At 37.4% G+C, this 20,692-nt stretch overlaps 1 protein-coding gene across 1 annotated transcript; it reads right to left on the bottom strand.

Annotated features, from left to right (window-relative positions):
- Positions 1-1,442: 1,442 nt before the first annotated feature.
- Positions 1,443-20,410, bottom strand: gfpt1 (glutamine--fructose-6-phosphate transaminase 1). Its single transcript, XM_079468467.1, has 19 exons — positions 20,244-20,410; positions 15,796-15,903; positions 15,585-15,686; positions 15,241-15,366; positions 14,864-14,922; positions 14,647-14,781; positions 14,508-14,569; positions 14,326-14,405; positions 14,086-14,194; positions 13,594-13,757; positions 10,699-10,794; positions 10,118-10,215; positions 9,850-9,970; positions 9,613-9,770; positions 6,345-6,459; positions 5,055-5,182; positions 4,510-4,677; positions 3,502-3,663; positions 1,443-3,209 (listed from the first exon to the last, which is right to left on the bottom strand). The coding sequence occupies exons 1-19, from the start codon at positions 20,248-20,250 to the stop codon at positions 3,165-3,167; spliced, it is 2,043 nt and encodes a 680-aa protein (XP_079324593.1). The 5' UTR covers positions 20,251-20,410; the 3' UTR covers positions 1,443-3,164.
- Between the last annotated feature and the right edge of the window lie 282 nt (positions 20,411-20,692).

Genomic DNA, 20,692 nt, shown 5'->3' with positions numbered 1-20,692 from the left:
AGCAAAGAAACAGTATTATATCTTGTTTATAAGTAAATTAACAGCAGCACGGCTAATTATTCTCTCGCTGCCCTCCTACCCTACCTGGGGATACCAACAACAGATAATGCAGACGATATTATGTTGGAATGAAATGTATATATGTATAGGAAGAATTTTAGTTGCAGAGTTGAAAAAACCTGACATATCCAACATGGGTTAAGTTGGGTTGATCTGATGATAATGGTTACCATTTGTACTGGTAATGATAAACAACTACAGGTACTTTGCGAGGCTGTAACCACACATTCAGGATTGGTGGTAATAGGATTGAGCAACTGATCAAAATATTTGGGAGAAGCAGAATGGGATGGGGACGCCACACTTTTACTGGTCTCTATTTTTGTTACCATAGTTACATAAAATAACATCTGTAAAACATGTTTTGAAACATCAAATTAGTTTGACTGAAAATGAAATCATTTTTTGTGTTTCACAATAACATTTTCCAGTATTATCTACTTTCCGCTGAAATTAATGGTTATTACTCAAAGGGCAAAGAGACTCCTATGACATTCATGTTCTTGGCAAACACAGCACCTAAACGCCAAAAAGCGGTGGCTAAAAAAAATCCCACTGAACCACCCAAGAGATCTTCAGTGATCCTATATCTAGCAATGAAATCCAAATTCAGTCATACTGACCGAATGACCACACACAAGGTGAGTGGCACGCCAATAATGTGTTACGGTGAGCGACGGGCCACTGTTGGAAGGTAGGTTCTTTTTCGCACCGTTTGGTGAAGTTTGTGTTTTGCAACATAGTCCCTGACCCACTTTCTGCTTTAGCCAATAAAACAAATTATCCATCAACAGCTATGACGCAAGCTGCTCTAAATGCATCGCTACTGCCAAGATCCTTTTGAATCGGAGCTCAAATGTTTCTGTGCTCTCGAAGAGCATCAACACACTGGGGACTATCCAACTTTAAAAGCATTAGTAAAGCACTAGATCTCCATGTTTGCATGGATATTATAATTCGAAACGCAGAGGAGTGTAAAAGATATTTGAATGGTTGGTTTTAACCATTTGTGGCTAAAAACATGGCTCTGGTATTCCTCACACACAAGAATACAGGCGAGTGAGGTTTTGCTGCACATACATAACATGCATTCTTGCCTTTTTGTGGTGGTACAAAACCTCAGTGGTCATGAACTAAGGCAACATATTTACATTCAAATGTCTGTGCAACAGATGTTCTTTTTAAGGTTGACAGCCATGAGAATAACCACATTTAACAAACTTTCACTTGCTCATAAAGATTCTCCTCAAACATATTCATGACAGCAGCTGAACAGGTTTTTATCTAACAAATTAGCAGAACAGATTTTCAGGAAATTGGCTACTTGCCATTTAAGCAAACTTTCAAACTGAAAAAGTTCAGAGCTCAACAGAGACAGTGATGATGGTTATATTCTTGTCGGTGAAGAATGTTGACATCTTTTATTTTCCAAAACGGGAAACAAATACAAAGGACTTTAACTGCACCTTTTATGCTACTGCCACACATGAACCTTATCTAAACCTTCGGTTACATGACAATAATAGTGAAAGGTTGCCTGTTTTTGGTTTAAACACGATTCTGATTAGACATCTTTATTTATGGTAATATAGTGCACAATATAATGGCATAAATGAAATAAAAATCACAAGAAAGAACAAAGGAACAATAATAAAGTTAACAGTAAATGTATGTATATATATAATGTATGCCTTCTATACCCAATAATAATAATAATAAAGATAAGACAACAAAATGGTCCCATAGAAATGCTCAAAAATGAAGGCGGCGTTGTATGGGGCAGCTACTATGTAAAGACACACTTCATGTTTTCTGTTCATGGCAGTACAACTCATGATCTCCTTCATATAAAACAAGGCCTAGATATCCAGCAGAACGAAGGAACCAAAAAGGCCAAAAGTGGAAGCCACATAATGTACTGAATGTACCTTTAGATGGATCTCATATGAAAAGACAAAGCATTTGTGAACATCTATACAGTAACTAGATACAGTATTTTTTTACGATTCACATGTAGGTTAAAAACATCTTTTTATGGAACACATCTTCTTCAAGAAACCATATAAAAAAAAAAAAATTGTGATGGTGCACTGTTTTTAACATACCGGAAGATGTTTGTGCAAAATCAAAAACATTTCACCGGTTTGCCACAGTCTGGCAAAGCACATACTGAAACACTCATAAAAAATATCAGCTGAGTAAACATAATGCATTTACTTCACATTTTACGCTTCATCTACATAATCTGTTTGTTTTAAACTGCCTTTGTTAAAGTCATTTTACTGGACCAACCATTTTTCATTTATTCTGACATGATTTCAAATACATTGCATCATTGAATGAAAGATAATAAATATGTACTTAACATGACCTATGGGAAACCATTTCATTAAAATAGATGGAAGTGCAAAATTGAAGTCTCAAATAATGGGCTGAAATAAGTCAGTTTAGTAATGTAACTTAAGTTCACCCAAATACACGGCATTCCAGAAAATCCAGAAATTGTTTACCGGTCACACGACCATCCCTTTAAATAGCAGCAAATAGGAAAAATCTAAAGACGTGTGCAAACTACCACTAAGCAGTCTTTCATAGTTCTGTTTCAGCGGCAAATACCACATCGACTGTGGAATTGTGGGTTTTGGTGGCCATAAAAATCAAATCCATTTTTGATTGATGGTCAATCATGATATAAAACATGCACACTGTAACATCAATTTTCCTACACAAAGCCTGGGTTTATGATAAAACACATTTGAAAGTCATTCAGGTCTAAATGAATTGTGAAAAGCAACAAACAAATCAAAACATAGTCTTTGCTATGGCATACACCATGTAATATCTAGTTCATGTGTCAAGAATGGCTCTTATGCTACCACCCCATACCGCGCCACCACAAAAACAAAACCCAGTAAACAACTACAATATGATGCTTCACAATTCGTGCCTTGAGAAAAGATACAATGCGAGATATACTTCCGATTCTTTCAAAATATGAAAGCTAACATGTAAAACGAAACATTTTCTTCATGTCTTGAACTGTAGTCAAGTACTTAGTCTGTACTTTGTATACGTGTTTGGGGTATTGATGGATCAGCTGGCGTTTACTCAACAGTCACAGACTTGGCCAGGTTTCTCGGGCAGTCAACCTGTGTTAAGCAAGAAAGAATACAAAATAACATTCATCAAGAAGGCATTAAACTGTTAAACCAGAATTAGTCAAGCTCAGGTAATCATTTCCAATAACGCGTGGCTATGAAGCAGTTTGGAATGTTAAATAATGTCAGAATATTTCTATCCATACATATTAGCAACACATAAAATTAAAAAGGAAACATTTGTGGTCAATGTAACCAGATATCTACCACACACTTTGAGAAGTGTACTGTAATGACATGCAGCAGGTATAAGAGAATGAGACAGGAAGTTAGATGGACTCACATCGTATCCACGGAGCACAGCGAGGTGGAAAGAAAGCAGCTGTAGAGGGATGACACTGAGAACTCCCTGAAGACAGTCCACACAGTGAGGCACTTTGATGGTGCGGCTTGAGCTTTTGATGGTCTCGTAGTCTTCCTTATCGCAGATCACGATTGGACGGCCCTACAAAAACACATGCTCTTAAACACAGTGGCAAGCAGCAGTGGAGGACCAAGAGTGCGGGAAGACTATAGATACAACCACATAACTAAGAGACCATTAAAATTGTTTATTTAAACAGCATTTCTAGATGTATTGTTGACATTCCAGACCGGTGTCTGTTGAATTTCAACAAAATCGAACCTCAGGAGTGACAAAGTCATCCAACAGCAATGTGAAAGACTGACAACAAGAAAGACGCATCAAAACTGATGAAAATCATGGTAACGGTATGTAGAAATATTTATGTTGTATTGCTCGGAAGTGAATATTAATTTGTTTTCTGCGTAATATTTAAGGTTAGAAAAAACATTTTTCTGTTGTTTGGACCCATTTCTCCAGTTTTAATTTTCTGCAAATAAATACAAATAGAAACAATGTTTTTATTTGAATTTGTGAGAATAAATTGTTAGGTTTACAGAATAAAAATATAATAATAATAATAACATTGGAAAACCAGATTTTGAAATGGTCTCTGCGGAAATGTATTTTCTGCGGTTGCAAAACTACTTTAAATATTCATATTTATATTCAATATTTTCGTCTCTGTTTTGGCCTTAAAACGATGTAAAAGGATAATCCTGTAACTCAACCCTGCTACCCAAGTATTTTAAAGATTATATGTTAAACCCATTAAAAATCTAGTTAAAATAATAAAGGCTTATTTTTTATACAGTTTTCCTAAATGAACATGAAGACACTTGATATGTAGACAACATAAACATTTAATACAGTCATTTTAGCAGCAATAAGAAACATAGCACTGATAAAACGAAAACAGTTAATCGTGGGTGTTTGAATGTGTTTTACCTGTCTGGCAACCACCTGCTGCAGTGCATTTTGGCACTTTGTGTATGTGTGATCTCTCATGATGATCATGATGACAGGCATGAGTTTGTCCACTAGAGCCAAAGGGCCGTGCTTCAGCTCACCGGCCAGAATCCCCTCTGAATGCATGTATGTGATCTCCTTAATTTTCTAAAAGACATTGCCAACAGTTTCATCAGTTACCTGGAAAGAATGACTGGACCGAAAAGCCAAAATAAAACTACAGTAGTCCTTACAGTAAACCTGGAATAAATCGTTTTGGCATAGTTGCAGTCATAGAACATTTATTTGAGGTTTGTGGGCATGGCGTTCTAACAACCAATACCATCCTCACTACCACGGAAAATGGTACAGTCAAATGACCCCCAAAAAAGCATGTTGAAATTTAACTAAAGATTAAGTCGAGCGCCATGGCAAAGGAAAGAAAATAAATGAATATCTCAAAAGTGACTATATTTCCAGGCTATACTTCAAGAAAGGAGCGGGGATAAATAAATGAAGTGCAAGAAAAGTATCTGTGGTCTAACCAAAGCTCCTTCCAAGCAGGTGGCATAGTGGTACCCACGGCCCATGATGAGAACACTCTTCTGCTGGTACAGCTCAGCCGCCAGCTTCTGAATCTCCTCATCCAAACTCAACACCTCTTTAATCAAATCTAGAGAGAACGAGAAAATGAAGAGCAAAAATTGGTAACAAGAAATGTTATGCTTTGCCGAATTCAATTGGCTGGTTAACACATCTTACGATACTGTACCGTGTGAAGTATCACGATACCAAGTTGTATTGTGATGCTGTGTCATGTTCACAATTAAAATTTCATTTATAGCAATGCTTATAAAGGAAAATGTTATGCTCACTTTAAATGTGACTAAAACGGCCTATGTGGCAGCAAAAAATTGTCGTCAGTGAATCATCCAACCAACTCGTTCGGATTAATTTAGGAGAGTTAATACATTAGTATTAATACAATCAGCGTTTTTTGGTATAACTAGTGTTCTGGAGTGCAGGAGGAACCGGTCGCCAACACATTCCTGATCTCATTGGCTTCCACGCAGCTCTAAAACTCCACAAGGAGAGAGAGAAAACCAAAATGGAGAGAAGACTTAAAGAGGGAGGGAGGCAGAGGCTTTGGTCCGATAAAGAATTCCAAGCGTTACAGACAGAGCTGGCAGAGGCTATCAATCCTCTCTGCTGTAAACACACTCTTCCTCGCTCGCTCGCACGCACGCACGCACACACAAACAAACACACACACACAAGCACATGCGTTTGGAGCCTTCGAGCAGCACATTAACAGCAGCGCTTTATATCATAAATACACAAAGAGTGCATGAGGTTAAGAGCTGATCTGAAAACAATCTCCGTGTGTCTTTCTGTCCTGGTTACAGCACAGAACATGTGGATATATGGTATTCTAACCTGTGCCTAGCATGCTGCGCGAATATGAAAGCTTATTTCATCCCTCCTCCTCCCCAGCTCCACTTGAAGAGATCTAGGGGTTCTACATTCTTGCACCAGCCTGAACTAGTTTGCATTATCTCAGCAAAAGCGTAGCAGATCTCATCCGCCAAAATCAAGCTTACGTACATTTCATGTCTATCCTAATAAATGAAATCATCATTCCCGAGAGTTGTCATGACTGAAAACAGCTTTCCTGTGGCTCAGTGGTTAGAGCATGGTGCTAGCTACACCAAGGTCATGGGTTCGATCCCAGGGTTGTACAGACTTTAAAAAAACAAATGTATAGTGCAATGCAATATAGTCGGTTTTGGTAAAAGCGTCTGCCAAATGCATAAATGTAAATGAAATATATTTACCTGGCAGCACTTTGAGACCCTGTATGATTTCTCGCCTCCGTGGCTGCACGGAAATTCTGTCATCACACATCAACAACGCAAACATGATGAGAGCCACAAACTGACTTGTGTACGCCTGCAACAAACAAAACAAACCCCAAAGTGTTAAACCTAAACCCATTATTTTGTTATTATGAGCCATGTCCTTATGCTACTTGTTATTCACAATCTTTACTAAAAGAGAGCACAGAGACCCACACCACAACATACTTATAAAGAAAATTATACATTTATAAAGACATTTGTTGGGTTTTAAATGATGACATGTACAAGACCATTCAAAAGGAAGACAAGCGTAGACTGCTGACTGTCGAACATTTGTGTTAATGTAACAAACTACACCCGTGTAAAGACATCTGACATAAAGCAGCATTTTCTGCATCTATGGTTTAAAAATATAACAAAAATGTTAACAACTAGAGTGCCCCGATTGAATCTCAGCCATTTCAAGTCAAGTCAAGTCAGCTTTATTTATATAGCGCTTTTGACAGTTTTCATTGTTACAAAGTAGCTGTACAAGAAAACATTGACTATAAGCAAAACATATAAGGTTATGCAAGTCAAAATACAGGTCAAATATCAGACAGACTATAAATTCCTATATGCAGTGTTAATTAAATATAACTATAATATTCTAGCAGCCCCCCCCGGCCAGGCAAACAGTGCAAAACAGTATGCAAACGGTGGCGAGGAACCCAAAATTCCATTGGAGGAGAAGAAAAACCTACAAAAAAAATATAAAATACCTTTTGCCCTCTGGCAAAAGCTGCAGCCTCTGCACAAGCTCGACAGTGCTTGCACAACAAGGCAAAATAAAAAATTATTAGATTTAAGATTATCATTAATAATTCTGTAGAGTCGCCATCCTTTGTCCAGCTCTATCAAAGCATTTGTCAGGTCTGGGCATGGGCAGCGTAATATATTTTTGCTGTGAAATTCATATTTTTAAGAACCACTGCATTCCCAGTTGCCGATTAACTTAAAACGGCAATTCTTGTGATGCTTTTCTGATCTGGTTTCCTTCTAATAGAACAAAAGGAACATGTAGCTCCCATTCTACACCAGACCAACAACAAAGCGAGAGAACTGTTAGTTTAAATAAACCTTGAAAATGTCCATATTTAATCCAAACATGGGTTGCAAGAACCACAGTGTACATACAAACTGTACAAAAACATTCCTTAGCGATTAAGGGCACGTCACATCTAAAACGTAAAGCAGTGCTATTCCCTCATCTTTCGGAGCATAATAAAGCCCCTCCCTGCCAAACATAAAGCAGACACAGGAAGTATTTAAGAAGTTTGACAGCATGCTCTGGCTCCACACTTCAGTCAGTGATGGTTTCCCTGACAATCACTACCAGCTGAGACCGTTTCCAAGACATGACTGTCATCTATTACTTGCAGATGCTTTTTATCTGACGTGATGATACACTACCTGCTGGGACGGAGGGCTTGCAGTAATTAGTCAACTACTACAAACTATTGACACATTGATTATTAACAGAAAACAATGGCATTCTGCAAACAAAATGTACCATTAAATATTAGGGAAACGTTGAGATTATTTCTGGATTGGTGTTGAACAAGTTCCAATATGTGGATTTACCATCTGGATGCCACAATGTGCAAGACGTGGTTGCCCACCACAGTACTGTGTATCATACTGTACATCCTGTTATGATGTTACCAGTGGAGAGTTTTATGCCTGTGGACACTCCATGCATACAACCTATAGGATGGTTTAAAAACCTGTGGTCAAAAGTGTCACGGATTGACGCTCTAAATTCAGAATCAGTGGAGTGACGTCTTGAACATTAACTTGGATTGGGATGTTTAAGTCATTTCTGCTGTTCTCATAAAAACCAGGAACACAAGCATTAAAGTAGTTCTGGGTTTAGGGAAAGGATCCCGAACTGGCTGCACATATGAAGCAATCGAATAGATCGAAAGGTCCTGACATAAAAAAAAAATATATATATATTGGTATGCCCAAACATTTTCACGTAGCTTAAACATCTTGGAGACACTGCCGCAATTCTTCTACCTTTAAGCAGCATTTATATACTGCGTTTTCCTTTAAAAACTTAGTTTTCCCCTGGCGCTCACACTACTCAGGAGTTTTCGACCCCCGAAAACGGAGACCTTTTTAAAGTTTTAGTTTGAAAACTCCCGGGTTGCGTTTGTGGCATAGTGGTGAATGAAAATACAAAAGTGCCTAGGACTTTTTCACAGTACTTTTATAAGATTTACTATCATTACCATAACCTATAACAGCAATGCTGAGTGCCAATAAATAACCATGTAAACTATAGACAAGACTAAAGACTATTAGCAAGAAAACAAAAGCAAAACAGCTACTTGTATTTTAGATACAGTAACGTCAATAAAAATTTTTTTTACACAATTTCCTGCTCTTCATCCGTGCAACACATTCCAAAGAAATATATCAAGGAAGAAACAGATACATTTCACATAGACTAAGCTGACCAAATTAAAAAGCCATTACATGTGTAATCTTCGCTATGTGAAACTAATACAATTGTCTTTTGTTCATAATGTCACAATTCTGCATTTTATGGCCCTCACCTTTGCTAAAATATCCACTGGGATTTCATTTACAAGCATGTGACACCTGGGCCTTAACAACCTTTGGGAGGTTCAGATCACTGAATAACAATGTTATTATTTTTGAACAAAACGGATTTAATGAGGGCTCAATACACAACTTTACGGCGCTGTGTGCGATTTGAAACTTAAAGACAGTGTTTAACATACTGCAAAACCTCACTGAAAACGGCCTGCCCAATTGCTTCAAGGAGCTGAAATAAGTGGGCCTAAAAATACCAGCGCAACATTTTGGCAGATGTCCTCACCCTCATTACTTCACTGTATAGTCTGAGGCCGGAGCAATTCCAACACCTTATTCAGCCATTGGGCATGCACATGTCAGTCCTAATAACACCCTGTTATAAATCAGCTGGAGCTGTCCTGACCTACTGTTAGTGTGGCCCACATGTTAACAGTAAGAACTGTCTTAGAATGTACAGTAACCACTCTTACAGCTAGACAGTCATTTCCTGTTCCCAGGAGGGATAAAGGTAGGCAGTACATGAGAAACAGAGACAAAAACATGATGATAGTGTCACACTAAAGTCATTTGTCAATTGAATTTGTGTTAATATGGAGCGTTATTTTTTAAAGAAATCAAACAAAACTGCAGAACCCACCTTGGTGCTAGCCACTCCGATTTCTGGTCCAGCATTGATGTGAACGCCACAGTCAGTTTCTCTTGAGATAGAGCTGCCCACAGTGTTTGTGATGCCCACAGTAAGAGCGCCTCTCTCCTTACAGTAACGCAGGGCCAACAGGCTATCTGCTGTCTCCCCTGAACATAAACACCAGAGTTCAATTGTGTGTCCTGTCTCAAGAACATAATACACAGATAGACAGGTACTCCGGCCAACCTGATTGGCTGATGAAAAAGCACACGTCATCTCGGAACACAGGTGTGTTTCGATCCAGGAAGTCACTGGCCAGTTCCACCATAACAGGAAGTTCAGTTAGTTCTTCCAAAACCTGACGGGTCTGAGGAAACGAATGTGAAACATAAACTGATGTGAAAAGTTTCTTGCACTGTGATACAGGGGTACCAGATTTCAGAGTTAAAACACTTTATTTTTGGACATATTGCACTCATATCTGCATATGTTACTGTGTATGGTTGATACATACTGCAACTCCAGCATGGTAACTGGTCCCACAAGCGATCAGGATGAGCCTACGACACCTTTGGATCTCTTTAATGTGATCTTTCAGCCCTCCCAAGATCACTGCACACAGTACATAGAAAAACAAAACCATAATATGATGATTCAGAAGATTCATCAGAAGATAATGTGCTTTTTGTAGCGAGATTTCAAGTTCCTTGACGTAAAGTATCTAGTATTTTAACTATGTAAAACAGCAACTTAGAAAATCTCCTAAACATCTATTGTGCAAAAAAATGAATTGAGTAGATGACACAATTTTCAAATTGGGTCGACGAAATAAATGATCATTTTGTCGTTTCTAATTTATTAATACATAGTAATAGTAATTACACGCAAGTATTTACCAGAAGCAGCGAAGTCAAAAAGCTCTAATAAACTCGGACTCATCACCCGCCGTGAGCCAGTCATACTGATGCATAGTGACGCATCTGACAGATCATTAAGATTCTTCGGTGTTTTTCCACAAGGCTTTAAAGCCACATGTTTGAAACCCCTCTACCATGCATCAATTATAAAACACTAATAAATGTGTACATGGCTCACATGTGTTGTCCTCAAAGTTCACTCTTCCTCTCATGGTGTTGACCACAGACTCTGGCTGCTCAAAGATCTCTTTCTGCATGAAGGAACTGAAATTACCTGTTTTTTGAGAGAGATAAAGTAGAGTTACACAGCTGTGGGAAGTAACAAGCAATACACTCACAATAAACAAGGAGTTTATGCTAGAGGGTGGAGAATGGTAAACTAAATGAAAATTTTCATGTTGCCTAAAAAAAAACGGACTAAGTTCAAAGCACTAATATTATAATTATTAGGGATGCACGATAAATTATCGGCCATATTAGTGTCAGCCGATAAATGATCATTTTTAATGTTATCGGACGATAATACAATTTAGGCAGATATCTTATAGCCGATAAATTCTGAATCATTTCCTCTAGTTGAAGCACTTCGTATGCACGCGGCTCACAGTTAAAATTAAGTACCGTTCTGTCTTTCTGCCATGATCATTCACTTACTGCTTGATTTATCGGCTTCCAAAGTTTAAGAATTATCGGTTTTCGTTCTCGGCCAAAAATGACATATCGGTGCATCCCTAATAATAATAAACTAAACCTAAAATAAAACTCAAATAACAATTAATTAATCTTATATAGCAACATAAAAATAAATAAAAAATATACAAATATAAGCATATACCAAAATTGCTAAAACTTAATTATAATTATAAAACATAATATTACAAACTAAACATCTCAAACTTAATATATGAATACAACTAAAATAAAACTATAATAACTTTTCATGTCTCAAGGTTTAATGTCTAATTTAATACAGCTAACAATTTACAACAGTCTTTACAACTAATAACATTAATTCATTCAGTTGAATACAGAAAGAATATTCTGTTCTAGCACCAAAATCAACATAAATCACTGCATTCTCTCCCAAACTCTGTAGTGAGGAAAGTTCTCAAGTAGCTCCGATTTACACGGAACAACAATTATCTACTGGACATGTAACAATCCTGAGGAAGTCAGAATAGCTTGACGCAAGTAGATCTTAGAAACAAATGCTACAACAGTACATGCCATGGTTATACAATTGCTATAAAACATCTGTTATTCATGCGGGATTGAGAGATTTTAGCCGTCAATGCCGAGCTGAAGAATTAAATTTTCAGCTCAATTAGAAAGCCTCGCTTAATTCAAACTAAGAATGCTTTTTTGACATGGAACTCCTGCTTGGTTTACCCCAAATTTAGGTCATGAGAATTGGGCTTTCTCCCAATAGGTCCAGTGAAATGTTGGGAGGCGGGGAGATCCGGGGAGGAGCAGAAAAAATGGGAGGGAGAAAGAGAGGGATAAAAAACACCATGCATCTAAAGGTTTTTACTACCCTGTGGTGGCCAAAAGGAAATCAAACTACATGTTTGCTTTCCGGCGCATTTCAACAATATGTTGTGCTAAAGCTGTAAGCAAAAATAAATTACACTACAGTGACTGTAAGAATACAATTGTTTGGCATATCAGACAAGACCTGACAGCGTTTATAACGTAAAGTCAATTCTAACCCCGGTTTCACGCATACAGGGGTATTTTTTCACATGCCCATGTTGACGTATCAGATCATTCACACAGCATGCGGATGTGGTGCGGCCCGTCTGTTGCAGATGCAGTGCGGTATGTCAGTGCAGCCATCATTGAAGCATCCAGTCTATTTTCGCTGTACAGCACGGACTGTTTTAAAGTGATAGCTCACGTATCGTGCTCAAAATGAACACGAATGGACATAGAAATGCAGTAATTTCATAAATGCATATAAATGACGTTTACTACCATTTTTTTATTTATGTTATTTCTTTAATTAAGTAATAAATGCAGATTCAAATGTTGTGTCATACAAATATTCTACAGTGTTTATATTGTGTGAGGAAGGTGCTTCTATGCAGAAAGTGACGAGCAGGTGCGATGGACGACACACGGCTATTTAATGAGGTAGAGAAATACAAAGTAATATATTACCCCAGCATTGTTTTTATAAAGACATGAATGCTAAAGAAAAGGCATGGGAGGCAGTTTAATCGGCCACTGGAATGGATGGCAAGTTATTTTAAAACTCTTTTAGGCTAGGCTTATAGTACCATCCTAACATCAAAACTACAGATAAAATATAATTAAAGCAGTACGTTCTTTTCAGCTATTGTGCTGAAAAGGTTTATAATTGTATTTCTGTGTTGTCCTTCACTTAATTCAAAGTCTTGTTTTTTATATGGATACACCATGGAAGTTAAGGTGAATGCTGCGTGTGTGTGTATATATATAAACCACTCGCACTAAACATAAAACAGAGAATCACAATGATGAAAATAGCGTTTCATAAACCCTTTTTAAAAACGTACGTTTAGATTAATCATACAGTATATCGGTTATACCCATTGTTGACTGAATCACACAGAAGACGTGGGCCGCTAGCACGCTACAAACATAGTATGTGTGGAAGCACAATGGCGCATGACAGATCTGTACTGCATATGTGTTGCTGTACGCACCGCATACAGACTGCACATAATGGAGTATGTGTGAATCGGGCGTTACGGCTACTGTATACATTCCTGTGTGTGTTAATTTGGGCACACTGTTTGGGTTGATCTGCAAATCAGGATAAACTAGTTAATGGTTTGCCACAAAACTCACTAGTATTTCACTCTTATCTATGTACAGAAGGGTGTGAAAGAAGCAGTGAAGTGGAAAGAATGGGATCAGGAAGTGATGCAAAGTGGACTTGATCTTACATCACCCACTCGCGGCTCAATGCATAACAGATAGGTGTGTACTAACTATTAGACCACAATTGTGCCATGCATTCCCAAGTCTCATTGTCAAATGCACTATATTGGTAAAGAAAACCATGCAAAGCTCCATATTTCCTCCTTACCCTTCATGATCTGCTGCAATTCCATCTGAAGGGTCTGTATGGCACGGGCTGGGTGATCTCCCGCCGTACGTTTGATCCGATGGATGGAAAGACGTCCTTCTCTCACTGCTGCAACATCATCATCCTCAAGGAAGATGACCCGATTGGTATGTTCAATAACAGCACTACAGTGACATCAAAACCATTGTCATTCAAGAGCATTTTATTTATAAAACACTTCACACTAGTGTTTAACAAACAATATTTAACAAGTTATTTTTTAGGGATGGGCAACATATCACCAACCGAATCTGTATTAGCCAATGCCATGAGAACCAGAACCAAAAATGACTTTTCTTATAACGACCACTATATTAGTTGTCAGACCAAAAAAATGCATTTAAAACTGGCTAGCTACATTTGATTAATCTCTAAGGTTTAACCAATCACATAACGATACTGTTCAAGCTAAACAAACAGGCAGACCAATGGATGGAAAGAAAGAGAAAAGACCTGGCATCAGAGGCAAAGTAATACTCCACAGCCTTCTCATCCACAGGGTACAGACACGTGTCCTGATCCATCCTGGGTAGAGTATTGCAACTCTTTTTGTCTTTACCGGCTATATAAAAGAAACAAATAACTTAAACTATGACAAGCATTTTTTGTTTTATTTACGTTTACTCTTTAAAGAACACATATACAGTAGGTTTCCCTGTTATACTACAAGAAAGACAATGTGTGTGAACTCACTGGAGCGATACAGGATGGGAATGTGATCTGTGGACAGCTTGTGGTCACTTCTAACGCCGATCAGTAATGGACCTCCTCTCCTAAATGGAAACAAAGACATATCAGTACAGGAGGTTAAAATAAGACTTTTATTCAAAACCATACTTGTTTGGGGTTAGCTGGTTATACCAGGTTGAAGTTACCTGGAAACTACTGCCTCTCCTGGATAGTGAGAACTTTTGAAAACCAGGGCAAAAGCTCCTTCCTAATGTAGAATACACATGTATTACCTCATCAGTTCTTTTTAGTCATTATCAACAAGATGATCGATGAGCTGCTTACCAGTTGCAGGGTGACTTGCTCCACGAGGGTGGCGAAGGTGATGTCATCGCTCTCACGGTTATCATACATGTACTTCACCAGCTTGGCAATGGTCTCAGTGTCTGTCTCAGACTCAAACTCATAACCTTTACTCTCCTGTACACAAACAACATGTTCACGATGCAGGCAAAGTGTGGATAAATACATGAATGGATGAATGCCAAAAGGTTTTGCTTGCCAGAAACATCTTCAGGTCTTTGTAGTTGGTGATGATCCCATTATGGATAACAATGAACTCTGTAATTACAAGTCATCAAAACACGAAAAGGCAAATTACTTGTAGAGCAATACTGTTTTTTTAATATAGTTGCGCTCAAGCACTGCTGTTCTTTGTGTGACCAATTACACCAAGAGTCATTGGCAGTAGGAGTGTCATACAAGAGAAAAGTGTCGTCTTAGCAGCACATTTGCCATCATTGTTTACAGAGATGGATGAAAAAACACAAGGACAAATGATTAAAGTCTTCTGGTTTAATAATAGCATTCTGTTCAATAAAAAATTGAAAAACGCCAAATAATTATTATTGTTCCTTAGTATTGCTTTAGGTAACAGACCGTTGTCCTTGTCTGATCTTTGCGGGTGGCTGTTGACAGGGCTGGGGACGCCATGCGTGGCCCAGCGAGTATGAGCGATTCCAAGGTGCACGTCAAACTCAACATCGAGATCAACCTCCTGTTGCCCTGAGAAATTGTCAGGTGCAAAGACACAGAGTGATAGGGTGTATAAAGGTTTACCATCTTCAAACTAAAAAGTCTAGTTTTGCAAAGCAGCTTAGAAGTTATATATTACATTTTCACAACGACTAATGAAATAAAGCTACATATCTTTAAACATTTGTGTTTACATTGGTGTAAAAAGAACGTTTCCAGCCTTAACTGTAACCTGTAAAATGACTTACTATGGATTTCCTCGTCCAAGGCATTAACTTTTCCCGTTTGTTTGATCAGATGGATGGGCTTGGCCTCCAATTCCTTACCGTTTCCTCCATCAATTCCCACACCTGCAGTCCAGAAAATAAGGCATAAACAAAACATATTCAAGATCAGTTTGAAGGGAATGTGTGGCGTTTCATGTGAATGTCATTAGGTTGAGAGAAAGATGTTCCTGACCTGCAGAGTCATAGCCACGGTATTCCAGACGCCGGAGACCTTGGATAAGGACCTCAAGGATCTCACGTCGAGTACGAGGAACGTGATAATTCAGATAAGCAAATATTCCTTCAGAGAAAAAGATAAAGGTTTTTTTGAAGTCATGGTTGACAATGCAGAGAAAAGGTTTACTTTTTATATGTTTTTATAAATTATTTTCTGCTCATCTGCCAGTTCATAAGAAACAAATATGGCATTTGCATACCACAACTGAAGTTTGAACACCGAATTAAATGAATCAAAATCAACTTTCTTTGAAAAAATAAATAAAATCTTGTGACTGACTAGTAAGAATTTGTTGATAATGGTCTGAATAAGCATTTAACTGTATTATTGCAGTAATTATGTTTTAAACATTTTCACATAAATATGCACAAAATTACAGTATTGGTTGGTTGCTTTTTGATAATGTGGAAATAAATTATTTGGAACTGCTATATGACTTACTATATCAACAACACTAGTAAATTGAAGCTTGTCTATAGCCTTTTTGTCTTTTCCGCATTGAGATATAGATACAAACAGATCCACATATAAAAAACCTTTTCTAGGGAGATAAAATTAGATTTAGCAAAGCACATCGGCAAAAAAAAGAGACATTGCTGTTCCCCAGTTTAGAAATGGTTTGTTCATTTTGTACTTGGCATGTATAGCTATATTTAGCTGTATCCATAATTTTTATAAACTAAACAAAAAGCAAAGAAACTTGAAATATCACAAAGCTCTAACTTCTCTCACTTGATTGTTGTGACATCATGTAAGTGAAATGGGCTTTCATGATATTTCAAGTGTGTTGCCTTATTATTTAGTTTATACTAATGATGGTAATTTCAACATAACCAACAATCTACGAATTCCTTTTAAAATGTATTTGAAGCGTTGAATTGTTTCATTTAAATATACAGTAAATTAGAGGCTTTTGGCCATCACAACTATGAACCATGATGTGCAAGCTATAAGGCAAAAGACATTCACATCTAGATAGCATCTTAATGGCATCATTTTGACATGATGAGACCAATATTTCATGTCCATTTCGTACATTTTAGGGTTTACTTTGTCTTTCAATTTCAAAGAGTAATTATAGAAGGCCTAAAAGTTACCATTTTAATTACATGTGGTCTTTCATATTGAAATCTACAGTTACATCTTTTCTAAATGAAAGAAAGGAAACTGGTCATACAAGGTCATCCTGTTCAGAGGCTATACATAACAGCAAACAATCAGTGAATAAAGACCAGACACACCTTCATAAAAAAGTACACAGATAACATTACAACTAGGGATGCACCGAATGTTCAGCAAGCAACCAAACATATTTGTCTGAAAATAGCAAAAAAAAGCATGTTCATGATGTGTCGATATGATGAAGTAGCGACCAGCGCAGAGAGAGAGAGAGAAATAGAAAGAAAGAAAGAAAGAAAGAAAGAAAGAGAACAGTCAGCTTTTGTGGGCGGAGTTTGGAGGAGAGACATGAACTGAAATATTTGTTAGTCAGAATTGCTTGCATGGATGTTTTTAATCAATAAATCATCTTGCAGTGTAGACTATAACAATCCAACATTCATTTATTCACAGTTTTAGCTTATAATGACACTTTTTAATGAAGTGTATTGTTGTAGGGGTACAGCCGGAGTACAGTACATTCTTTCAGCAGTCAGTTATAGGCCCAATATAGGCTATTAAATAAGGGAGAGGGCTCGATTTTCTGTTTGAATTTAGCCTACTTGTTTTGCTCAATTTTATTTTGAAGTTATATTGTATTATATTGAAAAGCAAGACAAAATAAAAAAGCACATTTTGACCAGTCATGCTATATTGAAAAGCTAAATAAATAGAATAAATACGAAAAGCTGTGTTTGGAATTCGGCCTTCGGTCAAGTGTTTTATTTGCATTCGACTTAGGCCAAGAATATGTGTAAAGTGTAAAATGTCACATGTGATATGGAGGCGGTCTGGTTGAGCCAAGCCAACCGGTCGAACACCTTTAACTAGAGAAGCGGGTATGGAAGCATATTGGAACCAGTTTTCCCATTTGCAATAGGCAAAATAACAATGTGTAAAATGACAATGCAATTTTGTATTTAAATATAAATTTAAAATAACATGTGCATGATTAGGTGCAAAAATGAAAACGAAGATTCAATAATATAATTAACATTTGTCAGTCCCTATACTAGTTATAATATGTAATTTAAACATATTTTGAAAGCTCTAAGTTGGAAAATGAAAATGCATTCCCCGGATTGATTTTAGATGTTTACGATAGTCAAGCAAAACTGTAGCAAGATGGTCATTCAAATGTTATTTTCCCTAAATGCATTAACAGGTTGATCATTTGAGATTGCATTTTTTATTTATTTACACGCAGCGCTGTTGTGAAATTCAATGTGGAGTGGAATTGAAAATGCATTTCGAGCAGGCCACGCTCCTGCGGATGCAAACAGAGCTGATCAAAGCATTAAATCGCAGTTTTTCTTAAGATTTTTGTATACTATAGATTCCATTTTAAGAATATTTATTTACTCGCAGTTACTGTTTGGCAGGAGAATGGGAGGACATTTTAACTTTCTCTTTTGCAACTTGGTAGTTTTCTGCAACCCTTTCTCTAGATTGCAGACATAATGATGCAGAAAGTAAATAAACAGAGTCACAGGTTGAAAGTGACCTATTTGTCAGTTATGGTGACCCATAACAGTAATGTGACCTCCGCATTTAACCCATCCAGTGAGTCGTGAACACACACCCGGAGCAGTGGGTAGCTATCACTGCAGCGCCTGGATAGCAAACAGGGGTAAGGTGCCTTCCGTCAGTCGCTACCTGCTGGCCCTGAGATTTGAAGAGACCTTCCGGTTACAAGTCCGACTCTCTAACCACTGGGCCACAACTGCCTTTTAGTGTTTCTGTCTGCCTCTACTGTCCTATGGATCAAAAGTAAAAAGCCCCATACTAATGCGGACAAGAGACAGAAAAAGGGTACTACAGCAGTCACATGACTCAAATGTTCATGATACAAAGTACCCCATGTACAGCTCCATAAAAATAGACAGAAAACAAACAGAAGCACCATTCAGTATCTAGCGCTGGGCAATGCAAATTGTGATGTGTGTGTGTGTTCCAGTTAGGTAGTCAAACAAGGCTCTACTATGTAAGGAAAGTTGTCTCCCAAAAATCAATGAAAGATAAATTGTGGATCAATGAAAATGGTTTCAAAGCCAAGAAACCGCAAAAAGATGAATTCTAAGCAAAACGTAAACTTCCGGGGTATTCTGAACACTCATGACTTGCACGCTTGTTTTTTTAAATGACCTTTAAATTGCATTTAGGGTGACATTTCGTTTCATTTTCTTGGAATGTTTAATGTCTATAGTGTTACTTAATGTTTGTTGCATTAAAATATATACACACATGCTCACCACTTTTGTCCACTTTGACGTGTCAAAATAAAGTGGCTTCTGTATTTTAAAACTTCAAATGACAACCATCAAAACATAAACAAATCATATGTGACATTTACAGCATATTTCAATAAAGCTTAATAACAACAAAGAAAATCTGTTTTATATCACAGGCCAAGTGAGAACAGATCTCTCAACACTCAGTCTGTAGATCACTATGTGGTGGCTAAAAAGAACCCTCCCGGTCTTCAACAAGGTTGTGTCTCCAAACTTATCAATATCTTGTCTTTAAGAGAGGTCAAACAAAGACAAATTTAGCTTATCAGACAAGACTCTGAGAAAATAACTTTCAGTAGGTCATCTCTCTCTCTCTCTCTCTCTCTCTCTCTCTCTCTCTCTCTCTCTCTCTCATATATGAATGACAATTCATTTTTATTATCTGTAACTTAGTTGTATATATGTAAGTTTGACTGGAACCTCCACTTTGTATTTGGTTACTTTGGCTTACTTCAATCCAAAAGTCACTCACTTTCGACCCATCTGAACTACAAGAGGTGTGGTCAAGTAATGGGGTCTATGATGAGATGCTGGACAAAGGACAATTTTTAATCTAACAATATTACACAACATGTTTCAATAATAAATAAAGCCATATGAAAATTAGTTACGTAGCATTATCTGTGTTTTTATATGCTTAACTGACATCTTATAGAACAAAGAATTGTTAGAAAATTAAGACCTAATCTTTCCAATATTAGTTTTGGGCATCATAGCTCAGGTAAAGCACTCAATTTAATGTCCAAACCTGCTGTCTATGCAGGCAGCTTAAGTTACTAAGTAAGGTTTTAAGAACAGACACAGTCCAATGCTACATGCTAGAGCATTTTCCCTCCAACGATTTTATCTTATTATTTCACCCTTTACTCTATGTCGCGTGTGGTTCACATTTTTGTTACGTATATTATCAGAGTGAATATACAATTAAAATTCAGTTTTCATTGCCACACTTACCACACATGTCTCCGGTACTGCTGCCAAGAGCTGCTCGGTTCCTCGTTCTGAAGCGCTGTCACGTAAAATGCGCCCCCGATTTGCTCATTGGTGGAAATGCAGGCTGTGCCTTCATATGGAGCACCGTGATTGGCTGAGTTTGCTGTCAGTCTGTCTGTTACCTGCCAACCGAGCATTGCAACGGACTCAGTATAGACGTGGCACCAGGATGCGAGTCCGCTGTCGCGGGGTGGTGATGAGTGGAATCGGTTTTGTTATTTCAAAACATTAAATGTTTTATAATATAGTTAAGAATACATATGCTGTATATAGATATTTAAATTAGGTTTGTACATTAAAATATTTGTATTTGTATTAACTAATTTAGCAATAAAATATAATGATAGGCCTATAGCAATACAATATAAACGAATGAAAATAAATTAAGATGTAGTCTATAATAAATTCAT

Source organism: Barbatula barbatula (genome assembly GCF_947034865.1).
Source record: "Barbatula barbatula genome assembly, chromosome: 11".
In the NCBI taxonomy this organism is placed as follows: Eukaryota; Metazoa; Chordata; class Actinopteri; order Cypriniformes; family Nemacheilidae; genus Barbatula; species Barbatula barbatula.
Note: the sequence above shows the minus strand (reverse complement) of the source record. Positions and strands in the feature narration are given on the sequence as shown.